This window comes from Syngnathus scovelli, chromosome 12, assembly GCF_024217435.2.
Source record: "Syngnathus scovelli strain Florida chromosome 12, RoL_Ssco_1.2, whole genome shotgun sequence".
Classification (NCBI taxonomy): Eukaryota; Metazoa; Chordata; class Actinopteri; order Syngnathiformes; family Syngnathidae; genus Syngnathus; species Syngnathus scovelli.
In genome coordinates this window covers 1,023,266-1,045,093 of record NC_090858.1, presented here as the reverse complement: position 1 = coordinate 1,045,093, position 21,828 = coordinate 1,023,266, and the positions used below count along the sequence as shown (strand labels likewise).

Sequence of the window (21,828 nt, the reverse complement as noted above, 5' to 3'; positions counted from 1 at the left end):
ATGTAATTTGGTTGAAGGGCTTTTAAAAAGGGGTCACATCTGCCTCACAGCTCTGAAGTAGGGGATTTGAATTGCGTCAGGACTTCCTGTGCTTAAATGTTTAATGTTTAAGATAAAATACAATTGCTGAAGATCAAAAACGACATTCATTGCAAACAAAGTGTGGTAAGCCTCAAAACACTGAACGAGAGAAAGTGCCCCGCCATTTTCCCTTCAATTGACATTGTGCATGAGGGTCTCCAGTTCCAGCTCCATTAGCCGAGGAGCCCTATAATAAAGCGACAAGGGACTGACCGACCCTTCCAGGTGAAACAAAGGCACCTTAACTTTCAGCAAACATTGTTTCACCATGCACATGCATCTTTGCCATCTGCTCCCTCTTCAACGAGACACTGTCTGTCCACTAAAATAGCTCCCCGGCCTGCTTCTCCAGTGTCACCTCTGTTCCCTTGGAGACATCATTTGCCACACAGTTGAAGCCTTCCAGTTCCAACTCTGTAATATTTTTAGCCAGATGGGAAAAAAAAAAAAAAAAAAATCGATGACCTGCGGGTTCCAAACGGAAGCACTCTGGCCGGCCAAGCGCTGTCTGTGGCTAATCACTGCGAGAAGACCAAGACAGCCCTCCACAGGAGCGCTTGCTCCTGCACAATGAGCACAGTCACCCCTGCTCATCTCACTTCCGCCAAGGTTATTAGAAAAGACAAGCCTGCAGTCTCCTGGGAAAAATCTGCTGTCTTGTGATAATTGTCTTGGGCACAGTACCGTTTTCACTCATAAATACTCATTCTGTAACATATCTTTTCATTTAAACCTGAATAAAAAATGGATCGTTTAAGATAGCAATTTAAACCATTCAATTTTCCATGTATCCATCAGACAAAAAATGACTGACAAGGCCATCTTAAATAGTGAGCTCTCGTTCTGTTGTCTGAGAGTCAGCAATGGAAAGAAACATCCTGCATTGAGATGACTGGACAACAAGCAAGCTTTTCTAAAGACGAGAAGCATTGATGTATCCTTAAAGATCTTTTAATCCTGTCGCGACAATATTATGGTATGGTGACGCACTATTATTGTGTCCTACCAGAACGCTAAGCACTCACGAGGTCACATTCACATTCATGAAGGTCAAAACATTTTTTCTTTCATCACAATACACTACAATGTACTTTGTTTGGCTCACCCACAGAAGCCAAGAATCTTTTAAAGTCAAAGTCAAAGTCAGCTTAAAGAGTTTTCAAAACGAAAAAGTTTTGAAGAAAGGGTAGTTTGAGTAATTTTACTGAAAGAAAAAAACTATGTACCAGCCATTCTCTGAATAGCTTATCCTCTTTATATATATATATATTTTTTTAATAAAAACAAAACTGTATTTTAACTACTAGACACCACAAGAGGGCAGACAAGCCCTACATCTGCCAGATTACAGTCACTAAAGTGAAACTAGAGACACCTAGTGGATTTTTTAAGGCCCGCAAAAGAAAATCCTCACTTCTTTTGTTCCACTTTGCATGACGTTAAGGAGGAAACAAATTATGTGTGCAAATGTGAAACCATCCGAGTTCCACTGACAGACAATATTTTACATGTGGCCTAATCTTCCCAATCCACAATAGAATAGACTATGATACTCGAAAGCAGCAAAGCAATGTTTAGACTGCCATGGCATTCGTTTTACATAAGAAAATAATCACTGCAAACAAAACTCGCCAAATGAATATGAGCTTGTGTTTGTTAACTCACAAATTGATGTTCATGTGGTTTAATACAAAGCTGATACTCCAAGCAAGCCATGACGTTTTCTATTGCATGAATGGCAACAGGTGGATACAAAGGTTAGTTTTACCTTTGGCCTTTAACCTTTTTCGGCCCTCCATATCTGCTAAGTAAGATCTCAAATGGCAGCTCATTTTAGGGGGCATGCAAAGGAACAAAAAAAATGCAAATAAGACAGACCTGAGAGGCACAGCTGCTGTACACATTGCAGCAGTTGCACATGAAGATGTGGAGGCAGTCTGACCTACTTCATTACCACAAGCAGCCATGTTGATGTCATTTCGTTGACTTTTTCTGAATGGAAGATGAGAGAATTCAGATTGGATGTGATCAAACAATATTTTGCAATGATTACAGGAGACAATTATACTGATCATTTATCATGATGCATTGCATCTATTTTTAAAATAAATGCAACACAAATCCCTTTGGGTATACTGTAATTTTCATGTCCTTACTTTGTCATCTTTTCAACAACCTACTAGTTTGTATATTAAATATATACAGTAAATTGCTAAGTACAAAAAAATATGACATTAAGTGATCATCTGTGACCAAATTCATATAACCAAGTGTTTTTTGTAATACAAACCAACTCTAAAATGAACTGAGTCAGTCTGAGATGACTTCACCCGACATTTTTTTAATTAAATCAAATTAAAAAAACAGAATCGATGGTTAATTATAGAGCCCATCTCCGACGGGGATTGCAAAAGACATCTTATATCGTTGTTGTTTTTCTTGTACGGTGTATTTTATGTTAGCTGTAACACATGATGTAACACATGCTATTCAAATGAATGCGAATACATTTTGCGTGTCAAAAATCTCGTGGTGTTCGTCAAGCTGCGGACAAAACGGAAGACATTTCCGAGGCAAAGCGTTGCCAATAATGACTGCGAAGTCAAAGTGAGGCAGGGAAAGGGAAGGCAAGGCAAGGCAAGGAAGGGAAAGCAGGGAAGGGAAGGCCTGGCCTTGAGAGCTTTTCGCTTCTCTTGCTTGCACAGGCAGCGTGATGTCAGCGGTGGCAGTATTGGTGTAATTGACTTGGTAGGGGTGATGGCGTCATTTTATGCCCTGCCGTAGCCTCCTGCTTCAATAGCGAAGGGGAGACGGAGCTTTAGCCGACGCGACCGTGGCTCCCTTGGCCCGGATCGAGCACCGCCGAGCCGGATACCTCACCACGGGAAACATGGAGGCTGCGGCCGAGGAGCTGCTGGCCGGCTCGCGGCTACCTGTCACTATCGATCAAATAGTTAACGATACGCTATTGGTGACGCTGACCTATCGTGAGAGAAGCTATACGGGGATATTACTCGACTGCAACAAAAAGTGAGTCTAATTTGTCTCATGTTCACTTTGATCTTTTAGAGCTCAAATTAATCGGATCTAGCTTGCGGCTAGTGGACCGTGGATGCTAACTGCTAGCACAGGCTAGTTAGCCACCTGGGCCTCAATAAGAAAAGCATATGGGTTATTGTAGCTGACAGTGTAGCTATCGTGCTAGCTTTCAAGCTAATATCCTTATTTTCATAATAGCTGACGATAATACAATCAAGAGCGTCATTTCACCTCCGCTGTGTTCCGAATGTCAAGAAAGATGCCACATTTACTGAGATTAGAAATGGCTTGATGTGAACAACAGCAAATGTCAGTAGATTCATCTATAGCTTATTGTTAGCACTAATCATACAAATCAGCTCCTACGTATTGAGTATAAACAGGGAATGTTTTTTTAAGGCATTCACTGTGTATGTAATGTCTCAAAACATCGTTGCATGTGACAACTTTTCCTTAGTGATGCCCCTTTTCAAATAAATCAGGTATTGTAGCAAGGCTGATTAAAAAGACATCTTTTTGTTCTATCACAGATTGAATAGTATTATGATTAAATGTGATCACGCAGTGCTGACAATGAATCAAACTTGAGCTTTCAAGTAACATTGAGTTCTGTTTGATAAATTGGATCTTTTGACAGTTGTAAGTCAGCTCTTTTGAAAAGTGAGGGCCATGAAGGCATACATTGTTGGCAAGTGCCAAGGTGTAATGTCTTCTCTGCTCCTCTCTGTGTGCGTGTCAAATGTAAGCGTTGTTGCACCTTTTAAAAGCTATTAATAGACGAGCAGAATCAGATTGGGACAGAGTTGCCCACAAACTGTGTGTAGGTTGCTCTTCATATTACCCTTCCTTCATTTCAAGTAGGCCGTGATTGAGGGTCACAAAATGTTGATTTTGTCCTCGTAACATTGTACATTTCACAATTGATATGGCAGATCTTACTTAACACTGAACACAATATCAAGTGTCAGCATATTGAGCTATATGCCGTGTCCTTGTGGTATGCTTGACCTGCCTTGCCCGTTCCCTGTCACAGCCAACAGCACTGTGTACGTGTGTACGTGTATACGTGCGTGTGCGTGCGCTGTAAAGGTGAGTATTGTGCTTCCCGAGTGCAACATCAATAGAGGGGAAACATGTCAAGAGACTTTCATTCAGTGCTGACTGCTTCTTCTCCAGGGGATGACCAGCACACTAATTGTACACTCATTAAAAATCTCACCGCACATAACCCCAAATTAGCCAGGAATGTATAAATAGATTTATATATAATAAAAACGAGGAGAAAGGCAGTCACTTAGTGGCTTTGTCTTCTAATGAAAACAACACGATTGTAGCACAACCATCATAATGTGTCTGTCTGAATGTTTTGAGAGTGACATTAAATCTTGTATTCAGTGCAAAACCCTTTGTCCCCAGCCCCCACAAATGAAGAATTTTCAACATACAGGTGAAAAGAATTGTTTCACGGTTTGTGAGTGTGGCTTCCTGACAACTTATTATCACAACGCTGTGCAAAATAGTTCATTGTCTGCTGTCTATAACTTTGAAATGCCATCATGGTAAATATTTCAATGAAAAGCACAAGTGTGGCAGGTATTGCCTTGTTGTACTCTCACAGTTTTGCAAAAAAGTAGTTCATTTTGGGCACCTTTCGCAACCTTGAAATTGTTCAACTTTAACCTCGTAAATGTATTTATAACACTGTAGATGTACCGGAAACAGTGACTATTTTTTTTTTTGTTTTTGTGAAACTGTCAGACAGATATTACTTTATGACAGTAATTTTGCAACTTCCTTATTGTAAAATCACAAGTTCCTTCAGCTTTTACTTTCTTTTCAGTTTTCTACCGTTTCTATTTTAGATGTAATTGTTGTGTAAAACTGAAAAGTAACAATGTGATTGGAATGTTTGAATGAACTTTACTCATGTCTTTTTTTTTCGTCATCATCATTTCAGGACCGGGCTCTTCTGTTTGCCAGATTTAGCGGCGAAACCGGTCGACTTCCCGGCGGTATCGCAAACAACTTGTGAAATAGCAGAAGTTCTGGGTGAGGAGCAAGCTTCCAAATCTCCCAGCCAGGCGGCACAAAGACCAAAGGATGAAAATAGTCTCCCTGAAAGCAGTCTAGCTCCTGCTCCTCCACCACCACCACCACCACCACCACTTTGCCCAGTTCCCACACCAGTGCCAGCTGGGCAGACGCCATACCCTCCTTATTTTGAAGGAGCCCCCTTCCCCCAGCCTTTATGGGTACGCCACAGCTACAACCAATGGGTACCGCAGCCCCCTCCCCGACCCATAAAGAGGAAGAAGAGGCGGACGCGAGAGCCCGGCCGCATGACCATGAGTACCATCCGGCTGCGGCCGCGCCAGGTACTTTGCGAGAAATGCAAAAACACCTTGAACAGCGACGAGGACAGCAAAGACGGCGTGAACAACACCAAGAATTCCCGAAAGGAAAACACACTACACAGCGACGATGACGCCGATGACAAAGATACACCGAATAAGCTCTCCAAGAAAAACGATGCCGCCAAGGACAATAAGAGACGGGAAAACGGCACCGGCGTGGACACCAAACGTCTCAGGAAGGACAAAAAGAGTGACGCTGAAGGGGACAAGTTCCCCACAGGCGACATCATTCCCCACAGTCCTGTCATCAAGATTTCATACAGCACTCCACAGGGCAAAGGAGAGGTCATGAAGATCCCTTCCAGAGTCCACGGTTCAGTCAAACCCTTCTGTCCCAAGCAGCTAGCGCATAATGGCTTGGGAGAGAACGGCAAGATTCCTTCCAATGCCACCAAGGAGCAAAGACACATTTTAGACGCTCGGCGCTCCGGTCTCACTGTATCCATTCCCAAACTCAAACTGACCAGGCCCTTCACTACCGTGTGTCAGGATTTACCACCCTCGCCCAGTATCCGCCTGAGACAGAGGGAACACGACGAGAGCGTGGTCGAGTACGAGGCGCAACTCGTCGGCGACGCCAGAAGACGAAGTCCGAGGGCACCGGGACCTTGCCTGGCCCATTCCGAGGACTCGCGAGAAGGCAAAAACTCTCTGGAGTTGTGGTCGGGGAGTTCAGGAGAGGAAGCCGAGCGCGGCCACAACGACCTAACGCTCCTCATCAATTTCCGTAAACGCAAAGCCGATTCGTCCAGCCTGTCGGTTTGCAGCAGCGATAGCCTGGACGAATCCAAGTCCTGCAGCTCGGACGGCACGTCGCCGGAGCTCTGCGATTTGGCGCCTGGCGAAGACCTTTCCGTAACCTCATCTTCATTACCTTCACGGGACGATTGCAAGACGGTGCCCCCCCTCACTGTGCGCCTACACACTCGCAGCATGACAAAATGCGTGACGGAAGAAGGTCACGCCGTGGCCGTGGGAGACATTGTATGGGGCAAAATTCACGGCTTCCCCTGGTGGCCCGCACGGGTCCTCAGCATCAGCGGCACCCGCAAAGAGGAAACGGCCACGTGCGAAGCCCAGTGGCCCCAGGCCAAGGTGGCGTGGTTCGGTTCCCCCACCACATCCCAGCTCTCCGTTGCCAAACTCTCACCCTTCAGAGAGCTCTTCAGGTCTCGTTTCAACCGCAAAAAGAAAGGAATGTACCGGAGAGCCATCTTGGAGGCGGCCAAGGCCGTCGGACACATGAGCCCGGAGATTACGTCGCTGCTTTCTCACTGCGACCCATAGGTTAGTTGACTCGCTGACAACAGGTTGATGTAAAGTCGTTGGACGATTTCATTTCACTCGACTGGTTGTAGTACTGTAGATGATACGGGTCGTTGGAAATGTACTTTTTCCAGAATCTGTTATTGGCATGTGATGTGTTGTGACTCCATTTTATTTGAGTAATCGGCAGTAAAATAGGACTTGCTTATAGTACAGACATGCATATTTCATCCAATACAGTGACTGTCGTTTATAATTATTGCTTCAACGAGTCTTCAAGCGTCCTTGAGTATTTGACTACCTCAGTTTAAAAAAAAAAAAAAGCTTGAGGGGTTTATTCCTGCCTCGGGTACCTGTTTAAACGTATTCAGTCTAGTGAAAAAGTTTAGTGTCAAGAATAAGTGTTTAAGTTCCATGTGACAGTAACACATCTCTAGTCAACCTTACCAGGAATCACAAATGCCTTGGGACACTTTTTTTTTAATGGCAGCGTGTTGCAGCTAGACTGCTGACGCCGTCTTGACGTGTATTCCCGACTGTAATTAGGGAAACTCTTTTGCTGTTTCAAACAGTTGGCACCGACGACACGACGATGTCGTTCTGAAATCAAGTTCAATCGCAAGTAAAGGACACGTCATCATGCTGATACGGTATTATATTGCCAGCGATTAACGGTCGCTCCAGCGTTAGCAGATAAAAGCACTTTCAGATTGAGGTTCACATCTGTGATGAAACTTACTCCTAAAAGAAAGAATAATTTAAAAAAAAACTTTGTTTGCTGATTGTCTTTGTGCTTTCTCTTGTACAGGAAGCTGGGTGCTGAAGGGAGGTCTCCCAGGGTTTTTTTGTGACCCTGTCATCAAGACCCAGGAGGGGAGTATGTGCGGTTGCCTCGGCGACTATTTATATGCTGCCCTCCGCCCCACTACCACCTCCCTTCTTCTTTCCTTTCTTTTTCACAAGGCTGTTGTAAAATGGCTGCCAAGGTGGAGGATTGTTTAGGGCATGGGAGCAAAACAAAACAACAACAAAAAAAGGACCATGCAGCACATGGTCTGCTGGGACGATTCCTGTTTTTTTTCCCCCCGCCGCAATCGTGTTTCGATAGAACCGAACAACGAGCAACATAACAAGAACCAGAATGTATTTATTGCTATATTTTCAGAATCCACCTTTCTATCTGGAAAAAGTGTGCTGCTGTCATGAATCCCTGCGCGCGCCACCGTTTGTACAAGGACATTTAACGGAAGGGTTCAAAAAGTCTTACCCCCCCCCCTTTTTTTTGTTTTTTCCTCCCCCCAAACAACCTAACATCTCCAAAATGTGAACAGCTCCATCCAGTGATAATAGTAACTGTTCCTAATCGAGTGACCAGTGTTCCATCCAACATGACTTGGATTAGTGCATGTTTACACTGATGGTCATCCTTTGTACGTCACCCTTACATTTCATTTTGAACTTTAGATATGTCAACCCCTCTTTCTTTCTTTCTTTTTTCTTCCATCATTTGTAATTATTTAAAGCATTACGAAAAAAAGCACTTTATCGGTACCTTGGTGGCCTGCTGTAAGCTCACTGTCTGAAACACTATTGTGAGTGAGATGCAGCCCAGATAGGCAGCAGGGGCGTTAGAAAATCCTTGTGGTTGACTATCCATGGCCTTGGAGAAACTTTTTCCTTTTAGTCTTGTCCGCGGTTTTTTTTTTTTTTTTTGGATGTTTGTGTACACTGTATTGTCCATTCACTACACACTACAAAAAGCCCACGTGAACATTTCCACTGGACAGACATGGGTCAAATTGGTGTCAACACTCCCTATGCAGTATCAGTTAAAGCTTTATGATTGACTTTGGGAAGAATGAAATAACATGCTGTAAGAGTACTGTGAATTCAACTGCTCGTCGTGTTGAAAGCAGCTCTGTTTGAATAAGGAAGGGAGGGAAGGGGGGAGGCAGAGTCAAGCAAAAACGGCTGCGTTAAGCACAGTCCAAAAAAAAAAAAACTGCACACGATCCTTCTGATTTCCGCCTGCCTCCAAAAGCTTAGCTGTGATCAAGGCAGATAAACGGCTCATTGATTGCCAACGAAGGAAGTATTTTTATTTTTTTTCCCTCCCTTCTCGGGGAGCAGACAACCACCATTGTGATGCTCTATGCGTTGACTGCCATCAAGCCCGGCTACTTTTCCAGGCAGCCTTACACAAGATTCTAAATGTACAGTATGTATGCCTGAGAGAGGGGAAACGTGTCCTACTATGTATGTGCAACATGGCTATCAACTGTTGCCCATATTGGTCAATGTTCTTGGCTATTTTTTTTTTTTTTTACATGTACAGTGCATAAAATAAAATATACAAGCAATATAAGTGCTGGTGTGGATTGGCGTGGTCATTATTTGTAGGGCTGCCAAAGTTAAGATGTATATATTGTGTGAAAAAAATAGATATAATAATGGATGATATGCACATATAATACGTGAAGACACTGCTCATGATTTCTCACCCTAACTATTTGCATTTCACATTCAAATTAAATACATGTAGTGAAAAGAACCATGATGAAAGTTCCCATCTGGTTGCGCTTGTGTGTTTATTAGTGCTGCACTGTTTATTTAGTTTCAACGTTGGCGCCGAGCCTCCTTCAGGCAGCGCCTCGCCATCTGAGTGGGCCGTTTGGCTCCAAAAGCGCTGCACAGGTGAAATGGAGCACCAGAGAGGCAAAGCTGCATTTCCAAGACTCGTTGAACTTTCCTGGGAGACATTTTGTTCATGCAACAAGCAACATTTTTAGTCACTTAACTTGGCATGTGCCTAAGAACAAAATGGCTGCTGTTGTTTGTTCCCCAAGGGACTTGTGGCACACATTCCAGCTTTATCTGACACACTTAGATGGCTAGATTAGATTTTATTCATAGGTGCGAATTAACCACCCGCAAAGGAATTGCCGCAGTAGGCAAGGCTTTTCTATTCTTCACGAGTGGATTTAAAAAAAAAAAAAAAAAAACATAAACCGAGGTTCGTATCCTGATTTCTTTTTAAATCAAAGCAAGAAACACACCAGGAATGTTTTTAACTTTTCAGTTTTTGCTCTACGGCTCTTTTTTTTCCCTACAAATTTAAACAACTGAAGGGAAAACATCGTCTGAAACTGTTGATTCCATTATTTTGCCGGGGGATGCGCAAGATAAGCTTGAAAGTAAACAAGCAACTGTCTTCTAACAGCTGATAGCTGAATTTGGTGCAAAGCATTCCTATTTGCTTAAGCAGAGTGCACCTAATATTGTGACCAATGAATGGACTTCAGGTCAGTTCTTGGCACAGCCCCATTCATTCCCATACGGGTGTCGTATGTTCATATACTTCCACAGTGTTTATGGTTTGCAATCTCCACATCGTGATTGTGCATGTATGAACCGGTTTTTAGGGACCAGCTGCTCTAATGTTTGTCTAAAAACATACGTTTGCTTCTACATATACTTACACAACAAGCACACAGTAATCCCTTTGTTTCCACAAACAGCATGGAGAAAATACATCCCACTCGTAGACAACCACCCCGATCCCCCCCCCCCTCAGACATGCGGGCACATGCTTGTACATGGCAACCTCGACTTTGGCTGATTTCTCCCCATCCCCTCCCTCCCTCCTCCATGGATGAGTGCAGCGTAACTCGGGGAAAAAAAAAAGGAGAGGCAAATGGCGGAGGGATGCTGTGTGCAATTACTGCTAATGATATGCCTCCATGCAAGCTGTGGCCATAATTAACTTGAGTGGAAGCGCGGCTGGCCTGCTTGAGAAGAATGTCGCTCACAGAAAAGGTCTACAGCCAGGAAAGCAAACCTTAGATGACATTCAAAAGACATAGCTGCCTTCCTAAATTAGGCGCCATGGGTGGCCCAGTGTGTAGCTGTACTTTCGACTTCTTACTTTGTCAAAAGGGGCTTTTTTTTTTTGGGGATAATGAGATGAAGAGCCCTTCTGTTGTTCAAAGATACTCTGTCTGATGTGAAAAACCATGCAGGTAAGGTGGACCGTTGGTTCCGGCTGCTATCATTAGTTAATCAAGCACAAAGATATGGGAACATATTTTCAAGCTAGCGATTTAGTACGAGCACGATAAAAGAAGCAAAGTATGTCGTGTGTATTTTTCCACAATGCCAAGTTATCAAAATTAGACATGTATTTTGTGGACAGAAGTCGTTTTGCCACATCTGCATCCGTAAGTCCTTGTTCCACTGTTTAGCAATCTTATTGATCTATTTTGTAAATATGGGTGAGAGGTCAGACCAGAAACTAAAGGGCAATCATTTGATCTCATGCTTTAGCAATAAACTGCATTTATTAGGCCCTGAGCGGTCCCATTTGAAAACTGTCTATTGCATGTCATACTTTCATCGAAATGGCCGAAGGATCAAGAAAGATGACTTAGCACCTTTGATTAGACCTCGGCCTGTCTTGAGGTCATCCTGTCTCATGCTAATGAGTCACTGGGGTGTGCTCAATTCAATTTCTATTGACATGATGGTGAAAGATGATTACATCTGGTGCACCCCCGTTCAATCTTGCAATTATATTCAAGTTTGTTTTCTATTTGGGTTTGAATGATGTACAGGGGATCTACAGCAAAACCAAACAAGCAGACGTCCATGTTCGTGACAAAGTGAGCTTATCAAGATCAGTGGCGAGAAAACAAAATAGAGCTTACATTGTAAAATGGCTTCCAGACACACAACAAACTGAAACTCAACTCAGTTTACTTTGCCAATAAATCAATGGTTGTCTTTCCTCATCTCTGGGGCTTCTTCCATTCGGTTCAAATCTACATCAAGTAGGATAAAAAAAGTCTGCATTTTATTAGGATTTTGACTGGGCATGATGCAGATCAAGCTTGGAGGGGGAAGCTGGTTAAAAAAGAATGTTAATTCATTTTAGAGTCTTTTTTTTTTTTTTTAAGCGACAATTGTGCGCCTGAAGTAAATCCGAAGGAGACTTGATACATTTTTCAAGGATTTGGGTGCGGTGCACTATTTACATGACAAACCATAGGTCAAGCCATGTGGCCTATGAGTGGGGCGGGGGGGCTTCAAGATCCAGCCGCCGCTCACGATGCTCCAAAAACCTCGAATCGGTGTGTCATGTTGATCTTCTCCTCCCTTTAGCGACTCCTCAAATATTTCCATAAGCGGACAGATTGAGTCAACATGGCTGATGCCTTCATTTCAACTGCGTGGCCGTGAGCATGCATGAGTCCTCCCCCAGGATGCGGTTTTGCCTCTGCCCAGCAAGCAACAGCCTCGGGCCTCCTTGAGCAGCTGTCGCTGGCTCGCTCGGGCTCTGGAGACCCAAAGAAAAGCCATTGGCCGCCCTGCCCCCCAACTTTACCAGCCTGCTTGCGTTCAATGCGAGGCCCGAAGGGGGATGGGCATTCACACGGAGGGATATAACATAATAACATCATCTCCTCGTGAAATTTGTTTAAGCGATTGCGCAAGCAGTAAGCCGATTCATTTGTTTATGTTTTCCCAAAGGACGAGGCGAGTGGCTTTGTTTCGGTGTTCTCTTGGGTGTGTTTGTCTTTCCTCAACTTCCTTTTGCTTATCTCATAGCTCCTGCGTTGTCATCATGCTGTAGTCATGTTCTTTTCTGAAGCCGCAGTCGTTCCAAACGACAACCACCATGAGTCTGACACAGTGAAACCGCAGAAAGAAAGCATACTCAAAGAATAGTGTTCCTTTGACTCACTTGGCACAAAAAAAGGGGGATAGTTCAAAGGTCAAGTGGGCAGAGCAAAAGCAGCAGTATTATGAATTGAATTGAAATGAAAAAAAAGTGTCTGAGACTATAAAATGATGCTTGAATCCTACATTAAAATAACAGCGCTGCAGTAAAATTATTTTTTGGGTGTTTTTAGTTCTGTGATGCCAACACGAGTGATTTTCACTTTTGCACCACAGTGCAGAGTTCTGGGTTAGAACCTCGGCTGTGTGGAGTTTGCATAGGTTATCCCCATCTGTGAACCTTGCCTCCTCCAAAAGCGTTGCCATTGTCTCACTAATCCAAGACTATTAACATTGCCGCAGCACACATCGGCGCTCAGAACGGCTTCCAAAAGTCTCACAGCCCAACAGACTGCAATCTAAATGGGGGGGGGGCGCATGTGTGTGAGGTTAACAGGATCGAGTGGATTAGCGCCTGCTGAAACAGCAGCGGGATCTGAGCTGACACTGGGGCTAGAAGAAAAACGCCTTCATTCAAGTCATACTTCAATTTCTATAGACCGTACATCCACATAAATGCTTAACAACCTCATGTGAATTTTTCATTCTGACAAAAGGAAATAGCAATCTGGATGCAGTTGACTAATTTAGTAGCTCATTGAAAAAGTCAAGACACTAAAATAGTCTATCTGCCTCGTCAGAGTCGATCCAAGGACATCATTTCGTGTAGAAATGACGTTTGAGATCTCTCATTTTCTTAAAGATAATTTCCAATTTATGAGTCAGAGCAGGTGTAAAGGAATGAAAATGTCTAAATGTGCTTCAAATATGTTTTTACCAAGTCTTTTAACCTATTGCAGGTGAGTCTGGATTTTTTTTTTTTTACTGCTGCTGTTGGATTTGAAATCAAAACCAAAAACAAAGCCTTCTCCTCATCTCTCTGGGAGGAAAGAAAACAGCTCTGCGATGGGGTTGTTGTTGTTGTTTCACTTGCTTGCGGTAAGTCAGTAGCAGCTGAGCTAGCACAGCTTCCATTTCCCGAGGCCTGGGAATTGTTGCTTTGTCAATATTTCACAACGTGTGTCCTTTTGTGTGTAGGCACATGTGGCTTTCTCTTTTCATCCGCGAATCCTCACAGCTATGCACGGGGAATGTGTTCATCCAGTGAAAGGGAAAGAAGGAGAAGCTCACTTCATGCATTCCCTGCCCTCCTTCATATTTGACATTCTTTAGCCTTGTATGGTAGATGGCCATCAGATGTTGCACCGCAGGAGAATAATAACGAGACTGCTGGGGTGGGGCCAGGGACGACGGTACACTTGATCTACGCTATATCATACTATATAGCTTTATTGTTTAACAAAACAACAAAAAATGGCTCCTGCCTGGTCACTTGTGCAACCTGTCAGGAAATGAAGTCAGAATGACACGCAGGAAAAACGGAGGACAAATGTCCGAATGACTCATTGTTAGAAGCCTGGATTGCGGACTGTCTGTCATCCCAGAGGAAATGCCAAAGTGCCGATTCATATCCATAGTCGGTGCCTCCATTATCTGCACTTTAAACAATCATTGTGAAACATCAATGCACTCGAGATGAGAAGCACCATTTGGTGACAAGAAATGATATCTTTTGTCAGGCTTTCAAAGAATATTTGCTGTTGACTAATTGATACTTCTTTCAAATTTTCCATCCAAGCAATATCAGGCCTAGACGACTCCAAATGGCTCCCACAATTCCCAGCAGCGATGGCTAACTGCCGCCTCGTTTTTTTTTTTTATTCCCCACACAGCTCATTGCCTGCTCAAATATGAGTGACTCACATGTGCATGTATGCGTAAGCACACATTGAATCATCTGGATAGAAATAATTGAATAGATGGAATCATGACTCTGGCTCTTTGTCACAGCCATAGGGGTTTTAATTAGTATACTTTAGCTTTAATGGATATGTGCTAATCATCTTATTATAAAGCAACAAATAATGACTCTCTCATTGGATGTGGCATGTTGTGTAAATGAATTGGGATCAGGTCTAAAATGATTGCTGTGTCAAATTGATTATCATAATGATCACAATGGTGTAGCCCAACCAACAGAATCACATTTCGTCCAAATCGCGCGAGTCACGTGGACTGGAATTTATGACACTGAGGCATGAGGAACAAAGGTGAAATAAGTGAATCAACAAGATACAGTCAAGCCAGGAAAAATATAGCTATGTTGATCTCATTTTTAATATTTAACGAAGAAGACTTGACAATTCTTATTACCAGTTGGATTTCATAAATGAAAGATAGAGAAATATGAAAATAAGGTGTCTCTGTTTGCTTTCTCACCTTTGATATTTTGGTGTTTTCTAGTTTTACTTTTTTTTTTTAAATTGGAAAATATATGTAATTCTCATTGAATTGTGTTGTGGGTTCTGATGGATTTGCTTTACAGGTTCAAGATGGTATACGACCATGAATGAACTCAACGGGATTGTGGGATGTACCTTGAGAAACCTCAGCTCAGTAAGTCATCCAAAGTTTTCCATTCACTTTAATACTTTGTTCCCCGTGACAGGAGTTGTGAAAGGTTCATTCTGTGCATACATATGCAGGGCATACGTATTCTATGTTTGCAATTAGACAGAAAGCCTGTCCATTTATGGCAAAGACTCCCACAGAGCAGTCACAACGTCTGGTGGGAAGCGTCGTAAAACAGCCTCATTGCTGACTCTCATAAACTAGAAACAAAAAAGATAGTGGCTGCTAAAATAAGCTGTAAATATGCAAGCTGAATGCCAACGTAAGAATACAAGAGCCAAGACGGCACTGATTTGCAATATAATTTTGCTAGGAATATACGTAATTCTGCGAGGTTTGGCTCCAGCTGTTGGAGTGAAGTTTACCCAGAATGACAATATTAGGGCATAGCGGTGCAATCGGCGTGCAACAGAGATAATGACTCACTGGCGTTGGCCAAGTATGACTCATTCATGACTCAAGAGCAGCACCTGCTTAAGTTATATTTCAGAAATCGCAACCCGTGTGCATAGTCACACTGAAGACATTACCAATGATCTCGTTCTGAAGAGTAGCTCGTATAAGAAAAGGAAAAAGTCTAGAGGAGCAGCGCAGTGACCTAATAAAAAGTCAGAAAACATTTACAAACTCATCTCATGTTGTGAAATCAGATGAATTTCATTTTGGTATATTTTTGATTGTCAACCCGAAAAGATTTGGGAGCAAAAAGGAATCCTTATAGTAAATCATTTACAGTACCTATTGGCAACACTCTCCATTCATAATCATTTATTAAATGACATCTACAGTATAACCTGTAAATCAAACCACTTGCCAACATCATGGTGGATTTCTGGCCAAAAGGTTTAGAGCTTCACATTGCTTCATTGAGGGTGTGCAGCGTTTTCATGTCTTTTAAGTTGAAAGCGAGAGAGAGCAGGTTCTGTTTTGACCAAGTGATGTAGAAAGCTGTGAAGGAGGAAGCGCTGAAGACAAGAGGGGCCCAGACAGCTGTCGCCTCCCTCTGTGAAGAGACATTGATGGACCGGGGATGGATTGTTCAGGAAGGGAGCACACAGCTGCCATGGAGTTGTCACTCATGTCTTATCATGCCCTCTCATCTGGACTGCCTAATGGACCACAGGACACTGTGGTCATTTGCCAAAACCAGTACTGGTCCAAACCTTTAAGGGGCCCTCAGCAGAATTCCATTTGGGGCCCTCTACTGTGGTGTCGCCCGTGCTTGACTACCACTGAAACACGTCAGTATTGATGACAGAATTATGATGCTTCATGTCTCTTTCACTCTTTTCATATGAACATTTTTGGGTGGGGGGCAAGCAGGCAATTAGGTCGCTTAAGTCTACACATTGGGCACAATTTATGCAGTTGACAATTTTTACAGTGCAACCTAAGCTCCACATTTAATTTTAAAACCTTTATTTAGAAGTCGCAGGGATCAGAAGCCAATAACACTGACCCTTGGGCAATAATAGTCAGCTTGTGCACGGCTCGGAGCCATCAATAAGCGTGTACAAATTTCAAGCAAATGCCTTTCAACAACAGTAAAGTCTATCCAACACTGACATCTAGCGGTCAAATTGAGTTATACAACACATACACCAACAACAGTCAAAATTAATGAGAAACTTTTCAAATATATATAAATGCTTTACATACATAGCATAAAAAAAATCCTGTGGCATTTACTTTGGCAGTTTGCCAGACTTGATGTAGGAAGAGTATTTGACACTTCCTAGTTCCAAAGGAGGGCATGTATGCAGCTGAATAAACAGTGCGAATCAAACAATACTACAATGGAGATACCATTCTCCAGGAAAAGTAAAATAAATAGAAAACAGGTTTTGAATCCTCATTCATAGTGTTTTCCTTTCAATGGCCTTCAATTCATTATAACATCAAAGAATCATGTGAACAATGCTCTATTATTAAAACAACAGACTAGATTGTGTCTAGCACCGCATTCATATTTTGAGCGCATTTACAGTGGAAATGCAATAAATAAACTGACTTAGATAACATAATACAGCTTAGCTAAGACGTATTTATTCTTAATAGTACATAACCCGACACACTCACTACAAGTACAAGTCTTTACTATGCGCCTAATTTAGTGTCTGTGCAAACTTTCATTGTAATCTTACCCTAAAATCCTGCTTTAGTATAACTTGTACAGTACTTGTGTAACGATTTGGCCCCTGGATATAAAGTAAGACATTAAATTGAGCCTTGAGGAAAGAAATGTTATCTTCCTGTGCACATGTATTTCTAACAACATACTATAAATTCTGCATTTCCAAAGGTTATTCATACAATATATTTGGTAATAGTAAACAGAGATCATGTTTGGCAATTTAAATGTATGTTAATAGGTGAGTTTTTAGCATGACTAGTTTCCCCCCTCATATTTTGCCCCCTTGATTTATATGCTCAAGTCAAAAAGGTATTAAAAGCTAAGAAGGAATCAAATAAATGTACTGCAAAATAAATTGGCCCCAGAAAGAATTTCTCTACTGCCCTCTATTGGAATAAAAGCAACACTGCAAGTGAGCTGGCCTCTTCCTGGGACCCACAGAATTCAATCATCATCAAGTTGACCCATTTCAAGAGAAATCAACTCACACTCTCACTTTTTCATGGCTACTTGCAGGACCAGAGCAGGAACCAAGTGAGGTACGGGTGCTTAGGAACATTCCTCCAGACTTTCCACATTTGGTGACTTGGTGATGGCACGCTGCCTTCGTATGAGCCAAATTAAAAATGATGCTCTTACTTTCTTTGCGGTAATTCCTACTCGCACGCTCTATCCATTACAAAATAAAAAAGGCTTTTCCGATATAGTGAAGTGATGGCATGGAAAGCACTTCTGAGTCCAGCAGAGAATCACTGGTGTGATCTACTCAATGGCATCGAGTGGAATCGTTTTCTTCCATATTACTTGAAGTGTTTTCAACTCACAAGCTTCCCACTTGACATTTTTCGTTCACTGTTTACAAGTATAATTACAAGAGCCTTGTTTGTCTTGACTTCAGTCAAGCTTGTATTATACTTTGAGTGTTTGCTGTGCTAAATCGTTGGTTACTAGGAGACAGTTTCCACACTGGCGCTAACCCCAAAATATATAAACACATTGGAAGGGAAGATTCCGTTATGATTCTTTAAGTAAACATGTGCTGAGCCCAAGGTGGAACAATTTTGTCATTTTTCAGGCGGGCTGCGGCACCACTTAATGCCAATTAAAGCCCTTTTCTGTTGGGACATTTATATAAGACCTGTGGAGAGAAGCACAGAGCACGGCTTGTTTTCCATTCTGGCACCAGACGTTTCCTAGATACACTCAGGCCTGTTTTCAGCACCTTTGGGAGATTTCAGATTGACATGGAGCAAAAAAAATCCTCTCGGTTTATATTTAGGACAGACCTCTCATTACAGCTTGACTCAGAGGGTCGCTCTCTTGACTTTTTGCCACTTACAATTCAAACGGATTGAGGGCTATAGGATATAATATGCCTTCTGGTGGGGCCAGGGTCACGCACGCAATTTTACATAGATATGTTTTTATGTTAACTCATTCAGTGCCATTGAAGGTTATAAGATATGAACTGGGTTGGCAGTGAATGAGTTACTTACTCTATACTTGACACCCACCTGCCAGTTTTTCAAGTACCACTGGTTAACCTGAAATAAAGTTGAGGTGTTTTAGCAGGTATTTCCTGACTGCTATTTGAAAGCGTTCCTAATTCCCTTGCTCCAGTTGCAGGTGAAGAAAAACGTGCCTAAAACAAGATGATGAACTGAGAGTTGAAGCGAGCAAATCCTCGCAGTCAGACTCCCCTGAAGTAAAATGGGTCATCACCACCAAGCTCGTTCGGAAAATAACTGACCTTTGTACCGCAGGAACAATATGCTCCAATTTAATTGGTAAGGAGGATAAATGAGTTGGGGCGACATTATAAAGCACGCAGTGGGAGCTCCAAAATAGGCCTCATCGCAGTGGGATTCACTCTGGTAGGCAGCAAGAGTGCTAGAGAAATATGTCAGCAATTTAAGGGTACCATCAAAACAGAAAGAGACTATCTCGGTGTCGTGACCCAACAGAAAGAGCAGCATGGGCGCAAAATGATTTATTCAAATAGTATGGTCTGTATGAATGGTCCAGCAGACAAAAAAAAAAATCTCTTCCACATCTGAAACAGTACTGCTTTGCAGAATGCCAGATTATTTCCAGGTTTTCCTATTTTTAGACATGTCATTTTGAGTAGTTGTGACACCGGGGTCAAAGTGCACAGTTGCTTGCTGTCTGGAATTCCAACCATTTGTTTTCCATTTCCCAGAGTGCAAAGGGTGGGGTTTTACGTGAGCGTGTGTGCGTAGGCATGTGTGTGGAACCTCTTTATCAGCACACATGACGCACGCACACACACATAGGCACACACACATAGGCACAGCAAGCCATCCACATCCACGGTGGTTGCATTTCCCTCTGGGATATCCTGCCTGCAACTAATGCTCTTGTATTTACCGACTGTTAAGCAACATGCACATTGGCGCTACTGTTATCTGTGTGCACAGACTTCCATACATATTTGCCTTGGTATTTTTAGGACTATTTCCACTTGGTCTGCCTTCAAGCTGTTTAATTAGGAAGCATGCCTCCGTTGTCAACCAGTTGGCTGAGATCATTGGTGGAGTCAAGCTACCTGATATGATGATGATGCTTAAATGTATACTTGAAGTTGTGTAGTTGTGTCATTATGCGGATCAAAGTGAAAATATCTTATGGTCCATACTAAAGCGACTGAAAAGAACAACTGAGACTATAAAGGCTAAAAATGCTTTCAGGTTTGTTATGAAATGGAAAAAAAACCCATATAATCAATAAACATCAAATACTACATTTGATTTTGATTGAATTTCTATTTGTAGGTCCAGCAAATAAAGTTGGCGAGCTCTGCTCTAGGAAGTTAAGTGCTTGTTTCCTCGCTCTCTGTTCATTTGAAGCCACATTTTATTTCAATTTGAAACAATTATCTAACATAAAAGATTTGTTCAAACAAGCTTTTCCTCACTTTTGCCCTTCAAAGACAAATGAAATCCATTCCATGAACAGGCTTAAGGTATATTTTAAAGATACTTTGAGCCATCGTGAGTAAAATTGTCACAGTTGTCAAAGTACCTTGTAATAATTCTGCTTTTCTAATTCCTGACACAGCGGTGAGCACATACTCTGGCAGTAATTGCTCAGCTCCTCCACTTCCTAGGTACACACAATAAGAAATTCATGAGCCATGGTCCAATTCACACACGTCATCAAAGTAGAAATATAGTACCCCAAATGTTTGTCCATCCATCACATTCCACTGCACGAATGGGCCCAAAATACATATGTTGACTTTTGGTGACTTCATCAATCCAGAAAGTTGAATGTTTGCCTCATCTGTCCTCATCAGGAGCTCATTGTGCGCTTATCCGGTGTGTCATATCCCTGCCCCGAGCTGCTGACCCCCAGCTACCTTAAACTGAAGGCGGCTATTTTTACTCTCAGGCTTCCTTAGAATCGCCAGGGGAGCTCCCATAATTCCGGCATGATGATCTTTAAATGACGCCACATGTTGGCTTTCACACGCAAAACCTGATGGGAACAATCATGTATTTCATGCTGCAAAATCTCAATGACTCAACTGTTGGATTTTGGAATATGATGAGCATGAATACCACACACAATTTAGAGGTCACATTTTAAAATCCGATTGTGTACTGTTCGTTTTATGGACGTGGACCTGCGTCTCCTTCTTAAGGTTTCTCAGTTTTCCCCCAATGTTTTTTTTTCCCCCCCTTGCCCTCCTGGGGCTTAAGATCAGGGGATGTCGTTAATATTTGTCAACTGTGGGTAAGCGAAGACCTTTAAGCCATTTCTGTGATTTACAGCTATATAAATACATTTGGCTTGACTTGACTCTGAGCCACGGTTTGTTTTTGTGTAAGAAAAATCGCATGGTAAACCACCAAAACAAAAATAACAACAAGTATGCATAGTGAAATAATAGTAGAATAATAGTGCTGTGAATATAGGTATTCACTTTTAAGTGCAAGACAATAGATTTTCCTAAGAGTATATCAAAGTAAAAACTGCAAGCGCAAGTGAAGCAAACTCAACCAAACTGTGTATTTTGCAAAGCATTATGCATTGCATTATGGGTGGCCATAATGCCCCCAATCTTCAGATACTAGACTCGCCCCTGCAATCAAGCATGCGGCGGCGGCGGCGGCGGCGGCGCCGGATCATGTCAGCAGCAAGGGAGGGAGGCGCACTCGAAGAGCACCAGCTGTTGGTTCTAGTAGGCGCACTGGCCCTTTAAACGAGCAAGCCCCGTGTTTCCGATAGGCACAGTGACGTCACAGCAGTGCGGGACTCCAGCCTATCGTTGGTTTGTCAAGCCTGAACGCAATGGTCCTGCTCGCCTGTCTGCCTGCCTGCCAGCCTGCCTGCCTGCTTTACGAGGGACACTTTTGCACTCTTCCGAGCGAGGAAAAGGCTCTCCCCTGAAATGCACCACAAGCCACAGGCGCTCGCTGTGGATTAAAAGGGAAACTTTTACGATGGACGGGGGAAAGTAGCGAGAGAAGCAGCAGCAGCAGCTCCAGCAGCTCCAGCAGCAGCAGCAGCTCCAGCAGCAGCAGCACGGTAACGACCAGCGAGCGGACCTTGCACTGCAAAGCGTAGATGCACTGCTGAAAAATATGCTCCAGCCGAGCCACCTCACCCCCGGCTTCAGTCGCG

The 21,828-nt window shown here is 42.8% G+C and overlaps 2 protein-coding genes across 3 annotated transcripts in view; one reads left to right on the top strand and one right to left on the bottom strand.

The window, feature by feature from the left end:
• Positions 1-21,828, bottom strand: part of LOC125978939 (serine/threonine-protein kinase 32C) — a 48,884-nt gene that overhangs the window by 26,834 nt on the left and 222 nt on the right. The window contains exons 1-2 of one of the 2 annotated variants that reach the window (XM_049736864.2): positions 3,352-3,727; positions 1,960-2,073 (exon numbers count right to left, since the gene is read on the bottom strand). The gene's annotated coding sequence lies outside the window, so the exon portion shown is untranslated. Of the gene's footprint in view, positions 1-1,959; positions 2,074-3,351; positions 3,728-21,828 lie in introns of those variants that run through there. The other variant, XM_049736863.1, reaches the window with a different exon arrangement.
• Positions 2,572-11,587, top strand: pwwp2b (PWWP domain containing 2B). Its single transcript, XM_049736859.1, has 4 exons — positions 2,572-3,111; positions 5,078-6,821; positions 7,609-10,819; positions 11,411-11,587. Exons 1-2 carry the CDS (start codon positions 2,972-2,974, stop codon positions 6,819-6,821), a joined length of 1,884 nt encoding a protein of 627 aa, XP_049592816.1. The 5' UTR covers positions 2,572-2,971; the 3' UTR covers positions 7,609-10,819; positions 11,411-11,587.

Bases quoted from the DNA above. Each gene is read 5' to 3' on its own strand.
- pwwp2b (XM_049736859.1), top strand. From the start codon at position 2,972: ATGGAGGCTGCGGCCGAGGAGCTGCTGGCCGGCTCGCGGCTACCTGTC. The intron at 3,112-5,077 runs GTGAGTCTAATT...TCATCATTTCAG, and splicing joins TTACTCGACTGCAACAAAAA to GACCGGGCTCTTCTGTTTGC.